This window comes from Rattus norvegicus, chromosome 14, assembly GCF_036323735.1.
Source record: "Rattus norvegicus strain BN/NHsdMcwi chromosome 14, GRCr8, whole genome shotgun sequence".
Classification (NCBI taxonomy): Eukaryota; Metazoa; Chordata; class Mammalia; order Rodentia; family Muridae; genus Rattus; species Rattus norvegicus.
In genome coordinates this window covers 76,449,113-76,475,414 of record NC_086032.1, presented here as the reverse complement: position 1 = coordinate 76,475,414, position 26,302 = coordinate 76,449,113, and the positions used below count along the sequence as shown (strand labels likewise).

Here is a 26,302-nt window from a genome sequence, read left to right as displayed (position 1 = left end):
GAGAGGACTATGGAGGTGGGACAGGGCCTTTTAAAGGAAGGTAACAAGTCCAGTATCAAAGCTTGGAATCAGGATCTTTTCTGAAAGAGGCGCCACAAGTAGGGAGCACTCTCCATTGAGATGGCAGAAGCAAAGCAGGATGAGCTCTTCAGGGAGCCCAGGCTACCTCTTCCCTGTCCTCAAGGACTAGCTGCTGCTGCTTCTACTTTTCTTCCTTTCTTTTATATCACAGGAGACTGTGATCTCCCTCCTTGCTCCTCCCAAAAGATACACACCCAAGCAAAGTTACCATGCAGTACACTGGCTTCCTGTCTGGACTTTGCCCACTTCCACTGTGCGTCTAAGGCTTCCTCTGGGAGAGCTCTGGCTCATGCCCTGAACGCACAAGTGTGCTTGTAGCTGTCCTTATTATACTCTTCGGCATGAGTGGCTCATCCACAGCGCTCCACGGCACTCCTGACATTCTTGTAAAATGGCTTATAGTGTGTGACGATGTTATCTACTAGGGTTCTCAAAACGGATGTTCCTGGTATTTTGAAGTAGGTATTTCTGTTATAGGATGGTCCTGTGAATTGTAGAATGTTCAGCAACATCTACCTATTAAATATCAGCAATATTTAAACATTGATAGTGAACAAACCCCACCCCCTCCCAGGAAGCAGTGACAGAAGCCTTGGCTTACAGCTAATAGGCTAAGTTAAATGATACTGTGGCTTAGTGGATGTGTACCAGAAATACCCAGAAACAATGGACAGCTACCCAGATGATGAGCCTTTGAGCAGTGCATTTATGTCCAGCTTGCTAATGGGCTTCCCAGACTCAAACTTAGACACAAGAGTCAACTGCATGGGCGGTAGTCACCTTGTCACTGTCAGGTATCTTTGAATGTTTCCAGGGGTCTTAGGACATGCTGGGCTGGGCAGTGATGGCACAAGCCTTAAATCCTAGCACTCAGGAGGCAGAGACAGATCTCTGAGTTTGAGGCCAGCCTGGTTTATAGAATGAACTCCAGAATAGTCAGGGCTACATAAAGAAACCCTGAAGTGACAACCCTAAAGAACAATGCTGGGTTACTGCAGGGTAGCCTGAGCCACGTAGATAGTGTCTAGCTGCCAATTTGAGTCTTCTCAGTCCAGTCTTGTCCCTCATCCACAGCCTCTACTCTAGCTTTATTCAACCAGTACCCACAGACCCTACCTGAACCCACAGACCCTACCTGAACCCACAGACCCGGAGTACCTGACTTGTGCTGAAGCACTTTGTCTAGCCCTTACCCACCAGGTGATCTTGGGGTGAAGGACACAGAGTTCTTGGCTCTGGACAGAGCTGCTACTGTGACTTATTTCTGTCCAAGTAGTCAAACACACTACCATGTTCTGCTACAAAGAACACATTTTGCTGACAGTGTGCTCTACGAGCAGGCCCTTTAACCTGTACCACCTTGGTTGACAACCATCATGGAAAGGCAGAAGTGACTTAGGCATAGACCTAGACACAGGGACTATTCAAGTGCTATTTATCCCACCCCCACCTGCAGGGACCCACACAGGCTCCTCCTGCATGGGCTGGTAACAGATGGTGCCAAATGAAAACTGGTTTGAGGTTAACCTCCTCTGATTGGTCCAAAGAGATGAGTCAATGATTAGTCCAACTGCTGTGTGTCATTCCCTGAGACCTGATTTCACAGAACTGAGTTTCCTAGATATATGCCTTAGCTCTGCTAGGGGGTTCACATCTGCCAAGATATAGAACTGTTTGAAAGTTCCCAAATGCCAGTCTCCAGATGGCCTCCCTGACCACATGCTTTAAGCCTGCAGAGAATTTCTTCTTCAAGTGTGGCAACGGGGTAAGGGGAAGAGAGACAGAGAGCATCTTTGCTACCAGCTATCCAAAAGCCAGGTCCACAAAGCCGTCATTCAGTCACAGAACAGCTGACAGGCAGCCCTGCAGGAGGTTGGCAAGAATATTCTTGTATAAATTCTAAAGGTGGGTACCAGAAAATTTAGCACACAGTGGTGCCTTTCATGCTAGCCTTGCACCAGTGAGGCAGAAGCAGGGGATTTTGAATTTTATGTAACTTTGGCAATGTAGTGAAACAGGAAAAGAAATTAGGTGCAGTGAACTCACTGTACTGGGCCAGGTGTTCTAGTGTAAGAACATGAGGTGAATGACACAGAAAAGCCCTGTGTTGCTGAAGGTACAGACCAGAGAGAACAGCCTAGAACATTTAGAAATAACAACAGCGACAGCTTCGTTCACATTTACTATCAGCAGAAATTAAGAGAAGGCTAAAAGGAGAAATGCTGTTAAAAGTGAAAGGCCCTCTAGTGAGGTAATTTCTAAACAGAAGTATAAGAGATGACAGGGATACACAGGAGAATGACTGTCTAGGCAAAGGCCATACCACGAGCAGGTGGGATGTGAAGGATGTGTGTGGTATGTGAGGAGAGGAGGCAAGGGAGCCAACAGGGAAGAGAAGGCCAAAGGAAGAACACCGGGGCAGTGCTGCCGAGTGTGAGCTGGGGGTGAATGATCAGAACTGCGCCAAGGGGCACAGTAAGAACAGACCTCAGGGCAGCCAGTATGGTACTCAGATACAAGAGAGAGCAAAGCAGGGCAAGTCTGCCAGATCCTTCAGGACTCTAATCAAATGTGACATGGCAGCTATGAGGATCAGAGCAGTCTTGGCTCTTGCACCTCAAGACTCACAGGATAGGGTTAAATTTGGGGAAAGGGGCATGCAAGAAACCCAAATGTGGTCTGGGACAGAGGTCTACAAAGCATGATATGGTGCTAGCCTTCCTGAACTTGGATTCCTACCAGACCACCTTCCTTTCTACATCCTCCATGTTTCTGAGAATTCACACCTCATATTTTTCTAGCAACACTCTGCCCTAATAAAAACTGAATCCATCTTTGAGGACCGTAGCCCATCAGCAAACTAGAATGTGCCTGATAATGTCCAGCACATGAAAGGATGCAGGAACAGACCCCTACATCGTACTGTTTGTCCTGGGGTACTAGGAACTTAACCTCGGTGGGATGAGAAGTGGCTGCACCTCCAGGAGAGACCAGTGAAGCCTGAAGGGGTAAGTACTGACTGGTGCACGAGTCACTGGCGGTGAACCCACCCCTATCAGCCTCCCTGTGCATTGCTGCTGATACTACCAAGCCAGCAAACCAAGGGATAAGCTGACCTAGCACCAGAGTGACCACTCAGTGCAGGTCTCCCAACTGGAAGTGAATAGCAGCAAAGTGGAGTGGGGAGGTTGCATAGGGGACAGAAACCAAATACCCTACAGCCAGGGGCATATGAAGATGCTTTAGACATCTTTTGTCAATTCCACAGAGCTCCATCTCCATTTTTCCTTTACTTTCTGAAAATCTTATGACCTCAATGGTGTTAAGCCATTGATGAGGCTTCCCTGGTTCTAAAGAGGCTGGGCCAGCTTTCTAGGAATCCAAGTAAATAAATAGCAAGGCAGGCTCAGACCCAAACTTTCACCTCACTTGAGGTACCCAACAATCCTTTAGAGGTCAGAGGCCATCCCAGGGCTGACCACTGGTTGTCTTAATCAGACTTAAAAAGACACAGCCAGCAGCCACCACAGTTCAAAAAGCAGCCTCATTTTACAAAGAAACTGGGGTGTGTCCTCAGCCAGCTGGGAGGCTCTTGGAGGATGGGGTGTCATAAGCCACCTCTCCCGACCAATGATGTACCTGGCTTGCAGGAGCTGACAGTGACAGTCTTGGTGGAGCAGTCAATCAAAACCTCCACGTCTCTACCAGTCCTTCACCAAGCATGGTGAGTAGTAAACTGCCCCTAACTTTCCAGGCTTCAGCTTCTGACCCAAACCATTCCTTAGGGCTGAGGAAGGGAGTGACAAGATTTGAGCCACATCCTGGAAACAGAGAGGAGGCCCAGCAGACTGACTCATTTCAACAACCAGAAGAAAAACACGAATTTACAAGGGCCTCTCAAAGAGCTGGTCTGGGGAGAGCAGGTCATTTTCAGAGAACCATCCAGCGGAATTCACTAGTTCCTGTTTCTTCTCTGAGACTCAAGTCCGTAACAGTTGGTGTTCAGAGGACTGGGTGTGTAGGTATGGGCTCTGGCACACCAGGAAGCCCAGGGTATTAGGATGATTAAGCACAGGGCCATTTACCAAGTGCTCCATTTATGCCAGGCGCAGACAGCATGAGGACAGACAACCAGCTCATTCAGCCAGCCGAGGAGGCAGCGAGGGGAAGTAGAGGATCATCTCCCCATCTCCCTTTCCTCAATGCGGAAACTGGGCTCAGGAAGGATCAACAACCACCCCATGATCAAGCACCAGCAGACTCAAAGCTCTTGGCTCTAAGGACTGAACAGACCCAAGTCTTAGTTTGCCAGTCTATGGGGATATGGAGGTAGGGGTCAATGAAAACAGTCCACACCAGTCCACTGAGCCTCCAAGGTGTGGCTCCTGGGCAGAAGGGGCGTGGCTCCCCCCTCTTCCCAGGCCAACAGGCTGGGAGGTGAGGGGGCGGAAGGGCAAGAATTCCCGGCTCTGAAGGTAGCTCGCAGGGCAAGGACGGAAGCAGGCCCCGCCGGGCAGAGAGTACTCACGTCGATGTTCCTCAGGATGACGCACTTGCCATTGGTGTAGAGGAAATTATCGCCCTTGGGGTCTCCGCCGAGGATCTTAGAGACACCCCGCTCCACCTGGGGGAGGCTGGCGAACACCTTCTCTGAGGAGACACAAACCCCGCACGGTGCATGAGGGGCGATCCCGGCCTCGCGGGACCCAGGGAGTTGCAGGCAGTCAGCGCTGGGGGTCCCGAGACGGTCACCTGTTGCCGCCTGCGGGCACGGCCGGCAGACTTCCCGGGCGGCGGTCAGGCCCCGGGGTCGCGCAGCTCGGCCGGCCCAGCCCACAACGCCCACTTTGGGGTTCCCAGCCCGCACCCCGCGGCCGTGGGAGACCCCGGCCGCGCCCTCCTGCCTGCACCGACCCCAGAAGCCAGCGGCCGCGCGCGGAGGCCCACGCACTCACTGATCTCGTACGGCATCCTCGCCTACTTGTTACGGCGCCCCGCTCGAGTAGAACCTAGCAGTGGCCGAGCCCAGGGACGGCGCGGAAGGCGGCGCCGGGCGTGCCGGGCGCGGAGGGGGCGGTCCGAAGCCCGGCTCCGAGGCCCGTACGCGCCTGCCCTGCGCGCTACCGCTGCGGACAACCCAACCCGGAAGCGCGGCCCCGGCGCGGCTCGCCCCCAGCTTTGACCATATATAGTCAAGCGCTCAGCTCGGCGGCTGCTGCCCCGCGAGCCTGCGCGGACACCGCCCCGCCCCTCTTACGGCCCCACCCCGGAAGTGACGCGACACGACCGGTGAAAAGGCGGTGCTGAGGGTTGTAGGTGCGGGATGTGTGGTTTTCTCTGGCTTGTCAGGCTTTGAACAGGTAGCCTTCTTGTGGAACAGATCTCTCTCTCTCTCTCTCTCGAGCTTTCAGCCGGCTTGGCGCCCTGGCTTGCAAAAGACTTGAAGCCACGTATGGATTTTTTTGTTTGTTTGCTTTTTACTGGGTATGCGTAGGAACACCTTCCCAGACCCTATGTCTCCCTCTTTCCCTGACTCCCTCTCCCCCTGCACTTACTCTTAAAACTTCCTAGTAGCAAAGAAGCCAAGACTAAAGGATGTAATTCTTAAGGAGGGCAGGGGTTGTTTCCTAACATACTCTCTGGGGAGGGCGTGAGGGTGGAACTCTGTTAGTGGAGAGGGAAAAGAAGCAAAACCTGGAATTTTCTGAGCCTCGCAGTGTTTCATTAGGGCAAAATGGAGTCCTCTGACAACTTGTTTGAAAAGCTCTGAAACCTTGGTTGGAAACCTGGGAAGTGGTCTTTCAAAGGAGAGCTCTTAGGACTTTGCAGCAAATGAAAAAGTCAAATTCTGCTTTATAAGTTGGAGTCAGGTTTGTTTTGCTAATTACCTGCGGGCCAGTCCCGACCCCCTCCTGGTTCACCTGGATACCCACTGGTTTCCTCTCTGGCCTGATGTAGTTTATCTTAATCTAACCTGCTGTCTAGTTAGCAATTAAATGAACTTAAAGCCTATAGGAGCTCCCAAATTTCGTAGTTTTTTTTTTTAAGTGCCCTCCTAGGTCCTATGTGGGAGCTTCAGTGTTTCTTGTTTTCCTTAGTACTTAATCTTTTATGCTCTGATAGACCAGCACTTTTAAGGTTCTGTGAATGCTACCCCCCTGCCCTCTGTGACATCTGTTGTTTGCCAGTACTGCTAGTCTAGGGATCCCTCCCGTTGTGCTTTATAAAGAAGAAGCCAGGGATATGTTTGGTTGTGGAGGCGCAGTTGGGGGTTGCCTCTTCGGGCCCTGAAGCATCGCTTCCCCCCTGAGGTACCAGCCACAGACAGTATAGAATAGAATAGTTTTATTTAGGGCGGGGGAGGGGAGTTGAGCAGGTAGGAGGGAGAGTTAGAAGCCAGCCATGAACACGTGTGTGGGGGGTGAGGGGATGGGAAGAAGAAAGGACAGAGAGGGAAGAGAGCAAGAGAAGAGAGTGAGGAGGGGGACTGGGGAAGCAGCCCCTTTTATAGTGAGTCAGGCATACCTGGCAACTGTTGCCAGGCAACTGTGAGGCGGAGCCTAAAAGGAATGCCAACATCTGCCTGGTTTAATTCTTTCAAAATTGGTGACTTCTCAGTCACTTTCTCAATGAGTCACCTGCCCCAGCCTTTAAACTGCAGCTTTCTTGCCACTGTAAATAGGGTCATTAGCTTGTTTTCCCCAGTTTCATTGTTGATGTTGCTGTAAAATCACCAAACTGCCCACCAGCAACATGTGGCTACTTAACTACAATTATGACTTCAAACAGCCCCAGTGTTAGTCTTTTAGGGACCTCACTGCACAGTGCAAATGAAAGACGCTCTCCCTGATTTGGAACATACTACCAGATGGCTGTGCTCCAGCGCTGTCCTAGGGATGTTTTCTCTAACAGCAAGATGTCTGTCCTAGGATTCTGGGACAGAGGATAGTGTAGGCCGTGAGTTTCTGATTTACTAGAAAGACTTGTTTTAGGTAACAGTTTAGTGATAACCTTTGTCAACCATACTAAAATTCCCACTCAGCACAGTACAAAGACTGCCGAGGCAGCACCAGTTCCAAGCTCTTCACAAGCTGGTAGCTGTCCTTTGTGCATCAAACCTTGGTACTGACAAAGTGACCCTACAAAACACTTTGGGGTCAAGCTGTCTGGCAAAATCCAGACTCCGGTGTACGTTTTATCTTGAGGTACATGAAAGCTCTGGAGAATTTGGATGTGGGGCAGCTTATTTACGATAAAAAACGTGTACCCTACCATGTGCCAAGTTTTCCAGGTTTTAGTGTAAAGAGGGGGCACTTGGGTGTGTGAAGTGGTTTAAGTTCACATGCAAGGAACAGGCTGGCTACCCCTGGCAGCACTAATGTTTGGAGACAAGCAGCTGAGTTTGTCTAGCAGTAAGCCAAGTGAGGAAACACTCGATGTGTCCCTAGAAATTAGCCTGGCTACTTGCACCCAGTCTGTCTTTACACCCAAACGCCTCCGTCACTGTGTAAGGGGGTCTTGCTGCTAGCTCTTCAAACAGACACACAAGCCAACTGAGATGAATGCCCTGCCTGCCCCTCCCTCACTGCAGGCTTCTTTGGCATGTTCTTTCCCACACTGACTAGTGAGTGGTCCAGCCTCATCTCTATCCCCCACATTCAGACTGTCATTAACTCCAGTGTTTACGAAAGCATTTAGCTTGAATCTGTATCTCTGGCTTACTGGTGCTACTCTGCTCCAAGCTGCCTCAACACCCGGGCCTATTCCAGCTTCTTGATTATGCCCTGTGTAGAACCATCCGCCAGAGCTAGTGAGATTGAGGAGACTCTAGCTAGCCTGAGCGTGGCAGACATGGCCCTGGCAGCCCTTGCGCTTCTTCCCATTCCCTCTGCCTTGCTACAAACCCGTTAGATTACATTCCTAAAGCTAACCACCAAGGTGCATTCCCTTGTGTCCACTTCCCCTGAGGCTGACTACCGAGGTCCAGCTATCAAAGTGTTGAAGTCCAGCCATCAAAAGTCCCCTGTGGCTCACCTAATTAACATGCCCAATTAAAATTAAACACCTCATCCTAACACAAGGTTACCCCTTTTACCTTTATAAACTGTCCTTTGCCTGTGGGCCAAGATCAAGCCTGTCTCCTATCTATCCAGAGGCAGTCATTTATTGTTCCCCTCCTAAACAAATACACTTCTCCCCTCTCCGTTGTATTTCCCCTTCTCCTTTGTCTTCTATCTTCTGTCTTTATCTCTTATTCCCTGCCCTTTGTCTCTCTGGGGCAAATACATCTAACTTTGTGCTGAGAACTTGGGTCTTGGGGAGTCCTGAGCTGATACGATCCTTTCAGTGGTCTTAGGATCAGTGATCTTAGTCACCTTATCCCTCTACTCAGCTTTTGGCCCCTGAAGTCCTAGAGTTACCTGTCCTGATGACCTGCCTGATTTTCATTCAGCTTAATGGGTGTGGTTCTACTCTGCCTAGCAGCTACCTCAGTCTCCTGTTCCTGCTATTTCTAGGCCGTTCCAGACACCACACTTTGAGGTCATCCTCTTTACAAGCTACAGGCCAAGTGGTTTGGCACTGGTTGCATCGTTTCTCCCTTCCCCCACGAGCACAGAGCTTTCCAGACAGTTCAAATGAAGCTGCTGATTGCTGTGAGGAAATGGGTGCATAAGATACCACAAATTTGCGTTCAATTCCAAAGCTGCTGCATTAAAGCAAGGGACCCAAGAATGCTTATGGAATGACAAGGGACAGTCAGGCTTGCGTAAGCTAGTTTCAGCAACTTTAATTAGGGAACATGGAGACCCCTCAGTTGGCCGTGGATGTATTGTCTTAGAGCCAGCCCCCAGCTGGAAGGTTGCCTCCTGTTTCCCCACATGGTGGAATATATCAGAGCGAGACCTGTCTGTTCTGGGAACAGAAAAGAGATGATTCTGGGCACCCCAGGCGTATATAACCTCTTCCTTGCAGCCCTCTATTTCTTAGGCCTAGTTCTAGATCGGGGAAAGGGTTTTTCCTTGTCCACAACTGTATCCAGTCTGACACGGTGCCACTCATAGAACTAGGCTGATGCCCCTACTCTCTAGAGTCTAGAGGTTTGCTGTGTGGACTGAGTCTTCTGGAAAAGGGGTGCCTTCCATGCCATTGACTCTGCCTTCTCACAGCCTACCCTCTAAAGGAATTTCAGGACCTGTCTCAGTCGTGGTCTCTTAAATGAGCTGAGGTAGGCCATATTCAGGGGCCATCTCCAATCTCTGGAGTAGGCAGAATTAGGGTCCCCTCTTTTGCAGCCTCACTTTCACCCATCTCCAGTCTGCACCAAGACTGACTCTCCAGGAGGTTGCTGTCTGTGGTAGAAGTAGACTTTGCGCTGCTGGAACCAGCCTGCAGTGTCTTTGGCTGCTCAGCTTGCCTTCTTGGATCTTGGAAATCCTAAAATCTAACACAGGTTCAATACTTGGGTGCACTTAGGTGTGACTCAGAAGGGTTTTTTAAGCCGCATGGGAGGAAAGCGAGCTTTCAGGTACTTGTTTGATTCTGGGGCTGGTCTTGGGAGGTTGTACATGGAAAGGAGAGCTGAGCTGTTCTCCACAAAGAACTGCTGCTCTGGTCTTCAGACCCTGGTTGAAGGAAGCCGAGGACTGGTTACGGGAATCCTGGCTTGACGCCATAAACCTACCCAGAAGTTATTAGCACTGTAATTTTTTCAGAGGGGAAGAACAGGTGAATGAAGTTGTCCCTCAGGGAGCTTGTTCCTGGATCCCTCCCAAGTGTCTCTATAAATACTTTGTTTACAATTGATCAACGCCATGGCAAGCTTGTAGAGTTGTCATGGCGTCTGCTGTAGTTCACTTTTCTGTTTCTGTGAATGATCCAAAAGCAACCGGGGAGAGGAAAGCTTATTTCAACTTGCTCTCCAAGTTCACAGCCCACCATTGAGGGGGATTCAAGGAAGGAACTTGGAGTAGAAACTGAGAAGGAATGTTGCTTGCTGTCTTGCTTTTCAGATCACAATACTCATGCTCAGACATCTTGCTTTTACAAACCAGGACTATCTTACCAGTGATGGCACTGCCCACAATGGATTAATGCCCTCCCACACTAATTATCAAAACAACTCACAGATGAAGCCACTAGGCAGATGTCACTGGGGCAACTCTTTGATTGAGATTATCCTATTACTAGGTGACTCAAGGTTCGTGACAGGTTGACCATATAAACCACATGGCCTTTCAGTTCTATCATGGACTCAGTCACTTTCCAGTTTGAGGTCATCTACCGTAGCCACTTTGTAAGAACTTTGCATTGCTGCCAACATCATAGCTACTTATAATTCAGGTGCATCCCGTAACTTTAATTTTTTTCAAACCCTATTTTTAATGAGGGTTTTTAAATGCTTTAACCTTCCTTGTAACCCACCACCCACTAGGGGTAGTGGAAAAGAAAGGATACAAGGGGAGTATACCTGTTCAGAAAAGTTCTTTTGGTTCTTTTTTTTTTTTTTTTTTTTTTTTTTTCGGAGCTGGGGACCGAACCCAGGGCCTTGTGCTTCTTAGGCAAGCGCTCTACCACTGAGCTAAATCCCCAACCCCTCAGAAAAGTTCTTTAGACAAGTCTGTGCTGTCTGGAAATTGGCAGTTCAGTTCCCAGGTTAGCAGGCAGCGGCAGCTTGATCCATTCGCAAACACTTCATGGATACACCAACAGTCCAGTTTGGAAGAGTCGAGTTAGTACCAGCAGTGACATGACCTCAGCCTCGGCTGGAGTCAGCAGGAGGGACCAGCAAGAACACGAGTTCTCAGCTGTGCCTCTCTCAGGGAAGCGAAAATCAGTGGAGATGAGAGACCCATGAGCATTAAACAACTAGCTATACCAGTAAGCCAGCTCTGTCTCTGTCACTCCATGGAGTTCTATTCATACCCCCTAGACATCACATGTCCTCTATGTATGTGCCTTGCCCCAGCACCGCTCTTGACTCAGGTGAGTCCTTGGAAGCAGTAACAAACTGCAGTACACCACCAGATGGTTTTTGATGTGTTTCTCTTTATGGCATCCTGACAAATGCGGCTCAACTGTACAATGTGAAGCAGATCAATACATGCATATCGTTAGCAAAGACTCCTTCATCAAGTGTCCTTTTGTTCATGTTGCTTTGGCAGAACATCCTCTCCTGTGTCTGCTTCAGGGAAACGTTCCTTCACTAGACTGCCTTAGCCTTTCACACTGTGTCCACTTTAACAAAGCATCCCCTCACGCGTTTGCCTCAGCAAAATACCATCCAACTGACTTTCCAAAGAGTCCTTAGGCTTCACACCCTGTTGTAGTTCCTTGCCTCTGAATTTCCTGAAGCTCACCTCCTAGGCAGCTAAGCCTATTAGCTTGGGATGGTCCTTGCGAGGTTTGGCTGATGGCTAACTGCTCCAGTTGGCAATCCTTGCTTTGAAAGACTTAGGGACCTAATCATGAATGGTCCTATGGCCATTTGGTGAAATTCTCCTGTAGTAGCTGTGGGCTCTTGTTACTGTCTCCTGTTCTGCACCCCAACCCCAAACCCCTTCTGCTCTGTGCTGCAGCTCAAGAGCTTCAGCCTCCACCCATCTCACACTCTACCACGTAAAGTGGTTTGCTGAGGCCAGGAGACGATCCCGCCTCATCTGTGTTCACGTTCGCCTTACCCAGGGCTATTTTCTGAAGCAATGTTTTCTGCCTTCTTCATTCAGTACACACTTTATAAGAACTAGCTCTGGGCACTGGCTGTGTCTTGTGTGCTGTCTGAGCACTATCTTTTTTGTTTGTTTGTTTTTGGTTTGTTTTTTGAAGCAGGGTTTCTCTGTGAAGCCCTGGCAGTCCTAGAACTTGCTCTGTAGACCAGACTGGCCTTGAACTTAGAGCTCTGTCTGCCTCTGCCTCCTGAGTGAGCATGGGCCACCACACCCAGCTTAATACTATCTTTACATCAGGGACTTCGGGTTCAGGTTTTGGCTTGTCCAAGTTCAGAAGCCATAAGTGATGTGCAACTAGGGTTCAAGGTGAGGTCGGCCTTCTTTAGAGCTGTTTTTAACACATAAGAGAAGGCCAATACATAGGTGAGTGGGTGGAGGAGCACCCTCATAGAGGCAAAGGGGAAGGGAAATGGGATGAGGGTGTTTGTGGAGGGGTAACTGGGCTGTGGGAGGGGTAAATAGAATTGAGGGGGGGGTTGGGGATTTAGCTCAGTGGTAGAGCGCTTGTCTAGCAAGTGCAAGGCCCTGGGTTTGGTTCTCAGCTCTGGGGGAAAAAAAAAGACAAAATAACAAAGAGAGAGAGAGAGAGAGAGAGAGAGAGAGAGAGTGAATTACTCAAGAACTGATTTTTATGAACTTCGTTTTAGCCATTCAGCCAAGTTTGGTGTTAGTAAGGTTCAAAGGTTCAAACTAAAAGGTTTACACACCTTCCTTCTACCAGTTTAGGCTGGAAAGCCAGCCCTCTTGGCTTTCAGATATGTGGTCACGTGTCTGGTTGTAATGCTTGTTTCTGGGGAGTGGTGTGTGTATTATCTGTTTATGCTCAAGGTATGAGGGCTTGGCCTTGTGATTACCCTGCATCTTAAAGGGTACTTTAATTGCAGGGTCTGATCTAAGGGTCATAGCAGAACCTATTGCTGGTTGCATAGAGACTGCTTCTTCGGTGATCTGCTTCGGTAGGTCCTAGCCTGCCCTGACTTGCATGTCTAATTAGCACTGTGCTCGCATCCTGACCCCGATTGGGATGCTTTTGTGGTGCTCCTTCAAGCCATTCCTATGGAATTAGCACAGCCCTCTTCCCAGGGGGTGCTAAGGATCTTTGTGTAGGTCTTGGAGCTTGGAGAACTCCATCCCAACTCCTGACTGTGACCTCCGACCTTGTTCCCAGGGTGGCTGTTTCTGAAGCCTCTTGTTAGCTTTCTCCCTCATCTGATTTAACAGGAACCAGAGGCCTGCTCCTTCCAAAAGCACATCTACAGGAACCTTAGCTTCTGTGGAGAAGAGGCTGATAAGCTGGATGCTCCAAGCCGCTTCATTCTCTTGCTTCCTAAAAGGAGAGGAGTGAGTCATCTCCGCCCATAGATGGCCTAGGGGAGGGCACGAGTGTCATTAGACCCTTTCATCTGAGCTCTGCCTGCTGCTAGCTGGTACTCTGATCTGCTTCCCTGTAAATCAAGTCATCCCCACCAGAAGAATTGAGTTGAAGACCTGCATGTGAATAAGGAGGAATGTTGATCGACAGGGATGGCATAACCAAATACTCCAAGCTTAAGTGGCTTAAAGAACAGAAATCTGTCTTGAAGGAAGCTCCAAATCAAGTGGCTGCTAAGCTTGAGTTCTCTTGAGACCAAAAGAGCAATGTGCACCTTCTCTTCCCCAGGCTGCTGCTGTGGGCCCTTGCTGGAGCATCACCCCCTGCACTTGACATTCCCCCATGTACAACTTTCTCACTGTAGGAGAGCACTAGTCCTTTTACAGCTGCTGGATGCTGTCCTCCAAGCGTCCTTTCAGTTTACATCAAATGTACTAATCTTGAGACCTTCCAGATGAGTCTGTTGACAGTCTCTCATAGGAGGGTCAGCTGGGCCAGGAGAGACGGCTCAGCGGTTAAGAGCATTGACTGCTCCTCCAGAGGTGCTGAGTTCAATTCCCAGCAACCACATGGTGACTCACGACCATCTGTGATGGGATCTGATGCCCTCTTCTGGTGTCCGAAGACAGCTACAGTGTACTCACGTATAAATAAATAAATCTAAAAAAAAAAAAGAGGGTCAGCTGAAGAGAACTGTATTCTGTTTTCCCTGCCACTTTATTTAGCCCTCCATTCTGATCACACTCCAAGACCAATTGCATGCGGCTGGGGTAGATCTTTCTGTAGATGATGAGGCATGGAAGGAGTAACTGAAATATCAGGTGAGGGACTTAAGGCAGAAAGATGGTCCTGAGGTAGAGAGGGATCAGTCAATTGCTCCCAGGAGCAAGGCGTCACTTAATTCCTGCGTGATCTGAGTATGACTTACTGCTTTATGGTTCAGGGACTGGCATAGAGGAGCTCACTGCCTAGCAGAGATTGGCTTCCTGTATCAATTTCATTTCTTGTTTGAAGAGGAAATTAGTCAAGTTTACTACCAGAACAACATAAACGAACACCTGGGCTCCAAATGCAGAGAGGCCTTTACCCGTGTCTTAGGGTCTCTATTTCTGTGGAAACACCATGACCAAATGCATCTTGGGGAGGAAACAGTTTATGTCAGTTCACAGTTCTACATGGCAGTCCATCATGAAAGTCAAGGCAGTCAACGGTGGAAAAGTTCTGCTTACTGCAGGCTGAGTAATCCAGGAAGCACAGTCTTACTGCCTCATGGCTTACTCAGCCTGCTTTCTTATACAACCCAGCACCAGCCCACAAGATGGCACCACCCACAGTGAGCTGGGCTGCCCCAACATTAATCAAGAAAATGACTGAATACTTGCCCACAGGCTTATCTGATAGGGATATTTTCTCCACTGAAGTTCCCTCTTTCATACGATTCTAGCTCATGTATGTTAATGTAAAACTAGCCAGCACAGCCTGTTACAAGACATTTTATATCACGTTGCCATAGGATAACCACTGCTCAGCTCTTTAGCATGTAATGTTTCTCTACTGACATGGAGTCTATAGGTGGGCAGTCCCCTTGCTTCCCATCTAACATTTTAAGTAATGGAAGGCGTAGAAATGCATAAGCTACGTCTGCTCTGCACGTCTTGGACACTGCTATCGGTTTGAATTCATTATGTATACCGCAAGTAAAAGCAGAAGCAGAGGCAAAAATATAAGATTGAGTGCTCATAGCCTCCAGCAGAGATGGCTGGAGCAGCCCTGCTAAGGCAAACAAAAGGTGACAGCAAATGGGGGTTTACAGACAACAACTTGGGGCAGCCAGGCTGAGTTGCCAGTGGAGAGTCCCAGACAGCACAGTGCCCCCTAGGGGTAAGCTTTTCAGAATGAAAAGAAATAAGTAGCAAAGGTTTAACAGTAAATCTGCACTTAGGAGGATTCAGGACGTCTGCGGGAGCCGAGGCAGTGAGACAGTTCAAAATTGAGTTCCAGGCACCCGGTCCTGTTGTCCTCTTAGATGGATGGGCTTCCTAGTGCTGGCCCTTTTAGACTCTGGGACAAACACTAGTAACCTCTGTTGGAAAGGCCTCACTCCTTAGCGCCCCCCCCCCCCCCCGCCTTTATCAGCACATCTTTAGGGCTGTGCTGTCTTGCTGTTTTTTCCCCTCCCCTGTTGAACCACATGTGGTAGGGGAAGCACATTCTGGGGTCTTACTTGAAAATATGTTTCAGGCTGGGAGAGGATAGCCCGTATCCTCAGAGTCTGTTTTCAAGAAGCTCAAACAGCGAGTGACAACTTACTGGTGTGTTCCATCAGATTTCCTTTTGGAGATTTTGCTCACACATTCACACACACACACACACACACACACACACACACACACTCGGGGGGTGGGGTGGGGGGACATTAGAAAAACGTGTAACAGGGCCCTGCTGTAAGCTCACTTCAATTCCAGTCACTTTATGAAGCAACACAATGCAGAACACTGTATTCACTAAGAAATCAGTGGGCCTCAGTAGAAGAGAGAAAAGCAGACTCGTGATTAGTACTGGCATAGACATTAATAGAAAAGGTCAATAAGGACAAGGGAGGGCCAAAACAGTTTGGCAAAAGGTAGGATGAAAATAAGTGATCTGATTGGATATTTTAACCTAAGTTTCAGGTCTCAGGAGGCTGAGATGCAGGCCCTGCAAGCCACACTGGCCAATGTTCTTTGGGAAAGCCCAACAAAAGAGAGGCATGACGGAGAATAAAGATAGGACAGGGTTGGATAGTCCCACCCAGTGGCTGCTGCAGCCCTCGGCTGCTTTGGTGTGTGTGCTGCTTTGGTGTGCTCCTGTCCTCCCAGACACTGGGCACTGCATGGCTAGGTCACAGCCACTGAGCCCTTAAGTGGGTAGGCTTTCACGGGCTGGATCACAGGTGCTGGTCATACTTCTGGGTGGTCTAGCATTTGATCCAGCTCCAGGGCGGTCCTTGGAGAGGTTTGGGTTACCTGTGTTGGTTCTGTCTTTGTGGAGTTGGGTTGTGTGTGTTTTCTTCTGGATGGCTCATGGGTCACTTGAACCTAGCTCATTTCCCTAAGGACTGACTCTGACCAGTGCACTGAGTACTGTAGGGTTCTGACCCAAGTTTCTTAGTCCACAGGTATTCTGGATAGGCTTCTCTGACTCTCTAGTTTCCCTAGGAGTGTAGGCCAGCAAGCTGCTGCCTGAGAAGGCATCTACCTCACTGCCGCTCTGGATCGCTAAGAAGGATTCCTGAATTGTTTACTGCTCTAGTTGGCAGCACAAGCCCGGGAGAACAGGGCCTAAAAATGAGGTGGACTAAAGTTTAAAGGCTTAGATTAAAAAATAAAAAAATAAAAAAAAATACTTAAATAAGGGTTCTCAAATGCTTCGACCCACCTTCTAGCCCACCATCCAAAGGTAGGGGAGACAAGATGCTAAATAGGACAAGGGATGTGGACCTGTTTAGAAGTAGTTCTTTGGTGGAGAGGGGTGATTTCAATCTCTTTTACAGCAGAGTTGGCACAATCCAGCAGAAACTGACAGGCCTCTGCCAAATCGGCCCAAGTCAGCAGGAGTGACCAGGATCAGCCAGAATGTCAGAAGTTCTCTGTCATGCCTCTCTCAACAATGTAAAGCTCAGCAAAGATGAGAGACCAACTAAGCGTTGTAAGGCTAGGTATGTAAGCACCCCATCATTGCCCATCGAGTCCTCTTTATACTCTCTCCAAAAATCGTGGGTCCTCTTGTGGGTCTTGCCTTAGCAAAACATCATGTGAGTTTGCCTCAGCAAAATGTATCACACGACACAACAGAAATTTCCACTTCAAAAGTCTCATGCAATAGCCAACTTTATTTAGAGCATCAGACAGTTTATACTCTGAGGGTTAAGAAGAGTTGCATAGACTGGAGAGATGGCTCAGCAGTTAAGAGCACTGACTGCTCTTCCAAAGGTTCTGAGTTCAATTCCCAGCAACCACATGGTGGCTCACAACCATCTGTAATGGGATCCGATGTCCTCTTCTGGTGTGTCTGAAGACAGCAACAGTGTACTCACACACATAAAATAAGTAAAAATAAATAAGCCTACAAATGAGGTGAACTAAAATCTAAAGGTATAGATTTTTTAAAAAAACCTACTTAAATAAGGGTTCTCAAATGCTTCAACCCCCCTTCTAGCCCACTGTCCAAAGGTAGGGGAGAAAAGATGCTAAATAGGACAAGGGAATGTGGATCTGTTTAGAAGTAGTTCTTTGGGGGGTGATTTCAGTCTTTGTTATCAGGATACCAGCAGTCTAGTTCAGTAATGTCAGGATACCAACAGTCCAGTTCAAAAGTGTCACCAAACATGACTCCTTTCTTAGAGTCACATGGGTAAAGTGTACAAACACAAGGACAGGCTGCACACGGCAAAAGCATGTTTTTCTGTAGAGGTGTATAAGCAGCCAGTTGTAATAAAACCTAAAGTGAATTGTCCGTCACACTTGGAAGGGGAATGAAAACACATTCCAAGAACAACCCATGTTATGGAGGAACAGATTACGAGACTCTTGTTTGCTTGGAGTTTTCTCACAAGGTCTCAGAAATCTCACACAGCTTCATTCATGGGCCCTGTTCTGTAGTGGAAATTTCTGGTTGTGTCATGTGATGCAGACTCGTGATGTTGTCATGTGAGGCAAACTCAGATGGATTTTAAAGGCTTGGATGCCTGTTCTCTTGTATAACATGTAAAATAGCCTGGGCAGAAATTACTACCTGAGTGCTTGGTCCATGAGTGCAGATTGGTTTGGGGAATGCAATAGGAAACTTATCAGGTAGGTTCTGAGTTAGGTCAGTTCTAGGGCATAGCATGGATGGCTGTGCTTCCTCTAAGAATGGGATGTTCAAGGTGACTGTGTCTTTGGCTGACTGAACTGTGCTAGTTAACATCCTAGTCTATCTTGTTACCTCACAGTTAACCTAGGATAAGCATCCAGCATCCCAGGGTCCCAAAGAGAGGTGATATCCTCTTGTATGCAAGGCCTGGCAGCCTGGCCCATTCTCTAAGTGCATGAATTAGAGTTGCTAAGCACTCCAGCAAAGAGTATTTGCTGCCTTTTGCAGGATTTGACAACTGTCCTGGAACATAAGGCACACTGCACTAGAAGGGGTTCAGGGCCCCCGCCTGTGAGAGGATGCCATACATGAGGCACCTATACTACATCTCTAGAATTGCCTTTAGCCTGGCGTATGATGCCAGTACGAGCTCCTCTTCAATGGGTTTCAAGTGATTACTTGAGAGGGCGGTGTAGTCATGGAGATTGATATTTGGGGATAGCAACTTGATCATGAATTCTAGTAAGTGTCTGACTGCTCTGAAACACTGGCAATGTGGTTGTTTAGGGAAACCGAAGCGTTCCTTAGGGGCCTAGAAGGTTTGTCTCTTAATCAAAAATTCACTGGGTATAGATATCAGTGCCCCACATCCCAACACTCCTTGTGGTCTAGGGGTGGGCTGTACTTTTTCTGGAAAAGATTTGTCAAATCAGCCCCACCCTCCCCAACAGACAGGAACAGGTATTGTGACTTTTCCAAGGCATCAAGGCTCTGTATAAACACAATGTGAGGCAGAGCTGACTGATGTCTTTCTCCAAAAGTCCCAGAAGCTGAGGGTAGCACCAGAAGTGAAAGTTTACATTACACCATACAAGTTTGATGCTTGCTTCCTGATTTGACGCTGTTCCTATGCTACCGAACTTTGGAAACTTTAGATCTCTAAAATTCCCCTGGTCTGTGCTGAAGCCCAAAGCCATGTTGATATTTGTGGGCTGTGATGCAGGTTGCAGTGGGGGTTACTATTCAGAGTGGCTCGCATTGCTATCTAAGGCCATGGTAATGTCTGGGTTTGTGCTGCTGTAGAGGGCCACAACTGAGTCCATGGTCTTGCTGTGCTTGGGTCTACACTGATGTTGTGGCCCCTGTTGCCAGTGAATGCTGGGCAGATGTCCATGTTTTATGCTGTGGCCAGAAGCCATGTTGATGTTCAAGATCCCAGCTGCATCAGAGGACCTTATCTGGGTCTGTGGCCCTACTATATTTTGGAGCCCTGTTTGTGATCTGTGCTGATGCCAGAAACCAAGAAGAAGTTCACAATCCATGCTCCCATGGTCTGACAACTACAGATGTATAGCTCAGAAAGAACATGGAAGACTTCTGTGACAACCCCCCCCCCCAATAGTAATAGCCTTGATAGGAAGCCATCAGAGAGAACTCTCAAAAAACTGTATACGATGTTGGAGTGTTGCCCTCCACAGTAAATGACCTCCAGCAGGGATGTAGGACACTATGGTAGTTTGAATATGCTTGGCCTAGGGAGTGGCACTATTAGGAGGTGTGGCCTTGTTGGAGGAAGGGTTTCACTGTGGACATGGGCTTTGAGGCTCCTCTGCTCAGGTTCTATCCACCACTGTGGAATGAGACCCTCCTCCTGGCTGCTTGCAGAAGACTGTCTCCTCCTGGCTCCCATCAGATCAAGATATAGAGCTCTCAGCTCCACCTCCAGCACCATGTCTGCTTGCATACTGTGATGCTTCCTGCCATGATGATAATGGACTGAACCTCTGAAACTGTAAGCCAGCACCAACTAAACGCTTGCCTTTATAAGAGTTGCCTTGGCCATGCTGTCCCTTCATATCAATGAAATCCCAACTAAGACAGAGGAGACGGACTCAGCTCCATTTAGGGGATGAGCCACTGAGAATTTGACCATGCCCTAGGTATCACAAATTGGACTTTTTTTTCTCCCTTGGGGGGGGGGAGTTAACAAAAGTGGGGAGAGGACAGGGAAGAACTAAGAAGTGAATAAAAAAATGTTGAGGAAAAAGAAAAGAAATTGCCTTTACTTCCAGCCAGCATTGTAGAAATGCACAAATTGAAAGTGTTTTCAGGGTAGCCTTATGTAGTTGAGGGAAGAGGCTCAACTGCTCTTGTGGGTTAAAGTGCTCCTTGGGGAAGTGGTACAATCTAGGAGTCTGGAATTCTATATTGCTTCTTTACCATGTAGGTAATCTTGTGTACTTGATGGGTTCTCTCCCTATGCTGTAAGCGTAGGTCTGTGAGACCAGCAACATATAGCCAGAGCATATATCACTGGGTGAAGACAAATGTGTTTTCTTTTATCACAGTGTCTAGGACCTAAAAATGTTTCACAGTCTCCAGGCTTGCCAGCCGCCAGGATGCCTCCTACACCAAAATAGAACCTTATGATGTTTGTAGGTACTTGTCATCTAATTATCATTGGATGGTCCAATTGAACTACAAGGGGACTCCTGAAAGGGAAGCCATGGTTTTTTGTTTGTTTGTTTGTTTGTTTTCTTGTCCTGTGAGATGGGCTGTGCTCAGGTGAAAGTCCCTTTGGTGTTGTTTGGTGTGCAGGGATTGGCTGCAGAGTAGGTAAGATTGCTGTGGCCTGAAGATCTGCCCTTTCCCCTCTTAATATGGGGGGAGGGGTCCCTCATCATTGTGGGCAGATTTCATCCTGGAGCCTGGAGACTTTCCAGATAGTGCTTTTCATAGGATCCATAGCTGGTATGCTGTGTAAATCCCTTTCAAGTCAGTACATGCCTTATAGAAGCCCTGTCTCTTAAATAGTGGCCTACCTGGCCACAGAAGATGCCATCCTTGGGTTGAGGCTTCTAGTACAGAGTGATGTATTGTAGTAAAGAGACTGAAAAGATTCAGACCCTTCCATGAATAGATGGGGAAGGCTGTCAGTGCAGTCTATGGATAATTTGGCACTAGCACCCCCATCCACTGGTCCCCCAGGATTCTGCAGTCAGGCCTTAGTCCTTTGGAAGGTATGTATGTGTATGGTTGGGCAGAACTATCAATTTTGGACTTACCAAGTTTGTCTGGGTTTGAACAGGGGATCTCATGACAAGGGAGTTCAGAAAAGCAGACCTGACAAGAGTGGAGCTGAAGGATAAAAAGTGTGTGAGGTTGTATACATGATGCATATTCTAAGCATTGGAGCCTTGTCTGTAGATTTAATTTTTTCCTTGCCACAGGGTGGTAAGTCTGGCAAAATCACTATATCTGGCTTGATAGGTTATTTGACTGCTTTATAAAAACAACAACAACAACAACAACAACAACAACAACAACAACAACATGCTGAAGTCATCCTTGGAAAACCCCAAAACCCCACTGTCCTTTCTGTTGTCAGGGCTACATGCTCTTCACCCAGACTGTACCTGGGAGCACCTTGGAGAGCACATGTGCTGTGCCTTAGTCCCAGCTGACTAACTCTCACCTCTCCTGACTAAGGGAAGGAATAAGCCTGTAGAAAGCAATACTTTACTGCACTCTGTTCTCAAATGGCAAGGTGAGTTTTGACTTCGAAGGACCCTTGGGGACATGTGCATACAAACAGAGCAACACACACCTTGACTTGCTGACATGTCTTCTGATAGAAAGCTTTCTAAAGGCTGACCTACGTGGTGAATGGTTGGATCTTGAATGCTAGAACAAGGGATGTTTTCTGATACCAAGCAATGGTCTAGGAAACAGTAATAGGAGTAGCTAAGCAGCTGTATGTAGCCCATGTTGTCAGGCTAAGGGCCTGCTCATCTGTGTTTTCCTAGGAGAAGAGCTCTAGGATTTTAGTGACCCTTGGCAAGGTTGTCTTGCCCTTGACCTTTATCTGTACTTTGTCTGATTTCAGAGGCTGGGGCCTGGCTCCTTTGACACTTGTAGGCAAGAACCTGCCTTCTGCAAACCTCTATCAACTGACACCAATTGAGCTCCCTGGTTCAACAATTGAGTGATGTATGCCAGTGAAGTAATGTATGTCATCATTTCCTGAGGGGGCAGGGGAGGGGCATTTTGCTGTGCTATGTCTTGGCCACCAGGTGGTGCCAAAGGAATCCCACTTTTAGCCGCAGGCAATCTTAAGGATGGGGTTTGTGAGAGCTATGCTAGGATGTCTCGAGCTTGCGTTTGGGTCACTTTCCTCTAGGAATTTTCCCATGAAAGACAATCCTTATACAGAGCTATAATATCTCTGAAACACGTGGCATTCTTGCGAGACGAGGATGCCTAGGGTAGCTTGGCATTGACAGCTCACAGGAGCCCCAACTCTTCACTCCGCCCCCATCTCCCCAGGTTAGAAGATGTGCACTAAGCAAGCAATTTAGTTTCTTAGCAGTGTTCCCATGAGTGAACATGTAGCTTTCGGGCATGGCTTAGCAGCCTGAGACCTTGCTAACTGCATGAGATAAACATACCCATCTGCAAACAAAGCATCCAGCCATTCTGACCTAACAATCCCTGATAAGCTTACCTTTCATGCTCGGACAGATTCCAAAACTATCCTAGAGCTAAAGGCATTGCACTGCCGCAGTAAGGGTTGGCTTTGTGTGCATGCACGATAAAGCCGGGGATAGGATCTTCCCTATAGCATCACACTTGTCTTCTCAATGGCTTCTCCAGTCCTAACATAGTAATAGTTCAGGCCTCTGCTTGGAGAATGGTGTCTCAAAATGGGCTGGACCTCCCTAGGGTGGTTAGCAATTCCCACAGATATACTCGCAGACCAATTTGATCTCAATTTCTCCACTGCGAAGCACTCTTCAGGTGATTCTGGGTTGTGGCACGTTGACATTTTAGAACTAATGGCATGTGGTGAGGCTTGGAAATTTCCTGTGACTTCCGATGGGCAAGCATGGCTTTGGGTGCTGAGTAGGTAGAGGGTACATGGCCCGTCTTAGCTACTTGCCAGGCGAATATTGGACATTTCCCCTGTGAGGTTTGCTGCACAGGTGCTGTATCTGAGGGAAGGCTAAGTTTCTTTAAACTGTAGGAACTGAAAGGGGACAATTTTAGTCATTAACGTAGCCTCTTGCCTGTTTTTCTTCATCACAAGGTGAGTACTTTCTTGCCACATCCAGCATAACTCCAGGGATGGACCTGACTTGGTGTGTGGCAAGGGGATGAAGAAAGCACACACATAGCAAAAATCCTGGGGTGGAGTGAACGAAACTCTAGAGAAGCCATGGCCCCCTGGGTGGAAGCCCATGGTGTTAGTTATTGACAGCTGAGCCAAGGAGGTAAATTACGCTAATCTCCAAAGGCGAAACCTCTGTAGAAAAACAGTCTTCAGGCCTAAATATCCAGGAGACGAGGATGCAGTGTATTCTGTACATGCTATCAATATCCACTTAGATCAGAGGGAGGCTTTACTATGGGTTTGAGGGTTTATTTCTTGACGTGGCTAACTCGTGTAAACACACTGGTTCAGGCCTTCACGAATTCAGTATCCCCCACTCGCCTTTCCATTCACTGCCTGCCCAATGGATTGTGAAGACCTTTTCTTGGTCTTCAATGGCTCCATCTCCTGATGGATGTCTGAATTTCTATGCTTTTAGCATCCCTCTAAAATCCTAGATCTGATCCTGTTTTGGGAGTTATGTCAAAACCTCCCAGTATCTTCATTTTCCTGCCTCTGACTTTTGTTAATGCAGGATCAGCAACAGATGCCCCACTGATCCCTAGTTTTCTGGTTGGTGGCTTCCTTTGAAATGGGGAGGATCTTCACAGCCATTTGCATTGTCTAGCCAGTTGCTGCCATCAAAGACACCAATGAGGCTATACGATACATGGTATCGGGATGTTGTCGTTTTGGATCCCTTGGTTGGGTTGACACTCTTGATTTTTAGCTTGATCAAGATTGCTGTGCCCAGAAGCTCAAGAGAGCTAAAACTACAATGGAACTAAAAGACTTAGAAAAAATAGCATCCAACCGATGAGGACAACAAAGGTGACAAGCAAAGTAGATCCTGGGACTGACATTCTCCATGGTGGAAGGTGAGGGGGTAACTACCTCTTCTAGAGAGCAGGGTTCCCAGTGCTTGTAACAGATGCATGGACATAGTGATAGCTTCAAGGTACTGTGATCCGCAGTACCACAAAGAACTGTAGCTCCTAGAGGTAGCTTTGCTCAGCATGCTATGAAATTAAGCCTTATCAGACACGAAGAGTAATTTTTCCTGAATTTGTGTAGGCAGCAAGGGATAGTCATGACTTGGGGCCATATTGACTGATAACATTCTATTTTAGGGCACTCCCTGCTGGGGAAGTGCAGCCAGCCAGCCTAATTGGCAGAACCCCAGTCATGTGGAGTAGACTGAGGTCTCAGGCCTGAGAGCTACTCTTGATGTTGATCTGCATATAAGAAAACATTCTAGAGAGTGGAGGTTGAAGGAAAGCATAACGGGAGCCCTAGTCTCCTAGAGATCGGGATTTGAACTTGACATTTGGAGGGGCCTGGTTAGTCCCAGTCTGCTGCTTAGGAAGGAATATAAATAAGCACAAAGCAAAGCCCAGAAAGGGTAGAAACCCAGAAGATTGGGCTCCTGAGGTCAAAGAGTACTTAGCCCTCCAGGAGGTGGGCTGGTTGGTTCGATGATTGACTTCAGGATGGTACACAGTGGTCTCCATTGGAAGCAAGAGTTGGTCATAGTTATTCCCAACCTTCATACCTATGTATACATTCTTGAGGGCAGCGGTGTTGTACAGTAGGGTCTTGGGGAAGCTTGATGCCTTCTTGGTCTACTCACCACTGGGCTCTGAATGGGATAACCTTATTTATCATAGTGTGCTGCTTGGAGTAACTTCTTAATCCCAAGGTTCCTAACAAAAGCAGAGTTTTCCTGGCCTTACATATGATCTCTGATTCTGTTACTTAGCCTTAGTAATACTTGCCATAAAGCTGCATAATTTTCCCCTAGCAATGTGTTTTGTAATGTAGGGTTTTAGTGAGTCTATCTTGATGCTAACTTCCAGGTTTGGTAACAACTAAGAATGTCTCCCTATATCAGTAGATGGCATGCTGGAGAAGCTAACTGTCCTAGCAGAGGGGAGCTGTGCTAAGCTGTCTGCGGTTCCTCCAATAGATGGCTCGTGGGAAGAAGCTGAGGCTTGTATCCACCATTTAGATAGTAGGGGACACTTGGTTATGATTCTGTCAGAGGCCAGGCGACTTACCCACTAGAACAGATTCTGCTGCCCAGGGTACCTTAGACTGATGATCTAAGACTTCAGGTCATGGACTGGTCTAGCTTTCCTTGCCTCTCATTTTGCAAAATTCTTTTCACCTGTTGAACTGTGGTCAAGAATTTGAAGAGTGGAGGCAGCACGCTGCTTGAGGAAGCAGTGCACACTCAGAGTGGTGGGAGTCTTTAAATTCAAAGAGCACCTCTTCTAAATATAGCCAAACAGTGAATAACCAGGGATGTGAATATTTAGATGCCCAAGAATATGAGGGACATTTTAGTCAAACCACAACAGATTGGAGATTCAGGGGTTGATCTGTCTACAGGCAGGTCTTCAGGAGGGAGTAGCCCTGCTTTATGGTTGAGGCCCCTCAACTTTGTGCATCGGTCCACCACCAGTATTAGGATAATTGAACAGTTAGTTGATGTCTGAGGTGATCTACAGTTTTTAAAAAGATTTATTTATTTTATGTATATGAGTACACTGTAGCTGTCTTCAGACACACCAGAAGAGGGCATCAGATCTCATTACAGATGGTTGTGAGCCACCATGAAGTTGCTAGGAATTGAACTCAGGACTTCTGGAAGAGCAGTCAGTGCTCTTAACCACTGAGGCAGTGCTCCAGCCCTGACCTACAGTTTTTAAGGTGATCTATATTAATGTTGTCTGAAGTTTGGAAACTGTATCCTTGATTAGACATTGTGATGGCTTTATCTTATTTTTGAAGTAACAGGGAAATTATGTCCTGTCAGCTTTCATATAGGACAGCATCCTGAAGCTGTCAATTGGTTCATTGCTAGGATCTTCTGTTCTCCAGTGCATGAGTAGGAAGTCCCCCTACGGGTACTTAGGTTACAAATGGTTAATATCATTGCTTCCACTTAGGCAGTGGAGTAGCTGGAACAGGCTGGCTTCAATTGGGAAGAATTGACACTGGGAATAGCTTGTATTCGAAAGCTAGTCTTTAAGATTCAGTAGTGGGGTTGGGGATTTAGCTCAGTGGTAGAGTGTTTGCCTAGCAAGCACAAGGCCCTGGGTTCGGTCCCCAGCTCTGAAAAAAAAGAAAGATTCAGTA

At 47.8% G+C, this 26,302-nt stretch overlaps 1 protein-coding gene across 2 annotated transcripts in view; it reads right to left on the bottom strand.

Annotated features, from left to right (window-relative positions):
• Positions 1-5,177, bottom strand: part of Wdr1 (WD repeat domain 1) — a 33,849-nt gene extending 28,672 nt beyond the window's left edge. Inside the window, exons 1-2 of one of the 2 annotated variants that reach the window (XM_063273355.1) lie at positions 5,037-5,177; positions 4,610-4,731 (exon numbers count right to left, since the gene is read on the bottom strand). In XM_063273355.1, coding sequence (XP_063129425.1) covers positions 4,610-4,731; positions 5,037-5,052 — 138 coding nt within the window. In that variant the 5' untranslated portion in view covers positions 5,053-5,177. The remainder of the gene's footprint in view (positions 1-4,609; positions 4,732-5,036) is intronic. The other variant, NM_001014135.1, reaches the window with a different exon arrangement.
• Between the last annotated feature and the right edge of the window lie 21,125 nt (positions 5,178-26,302).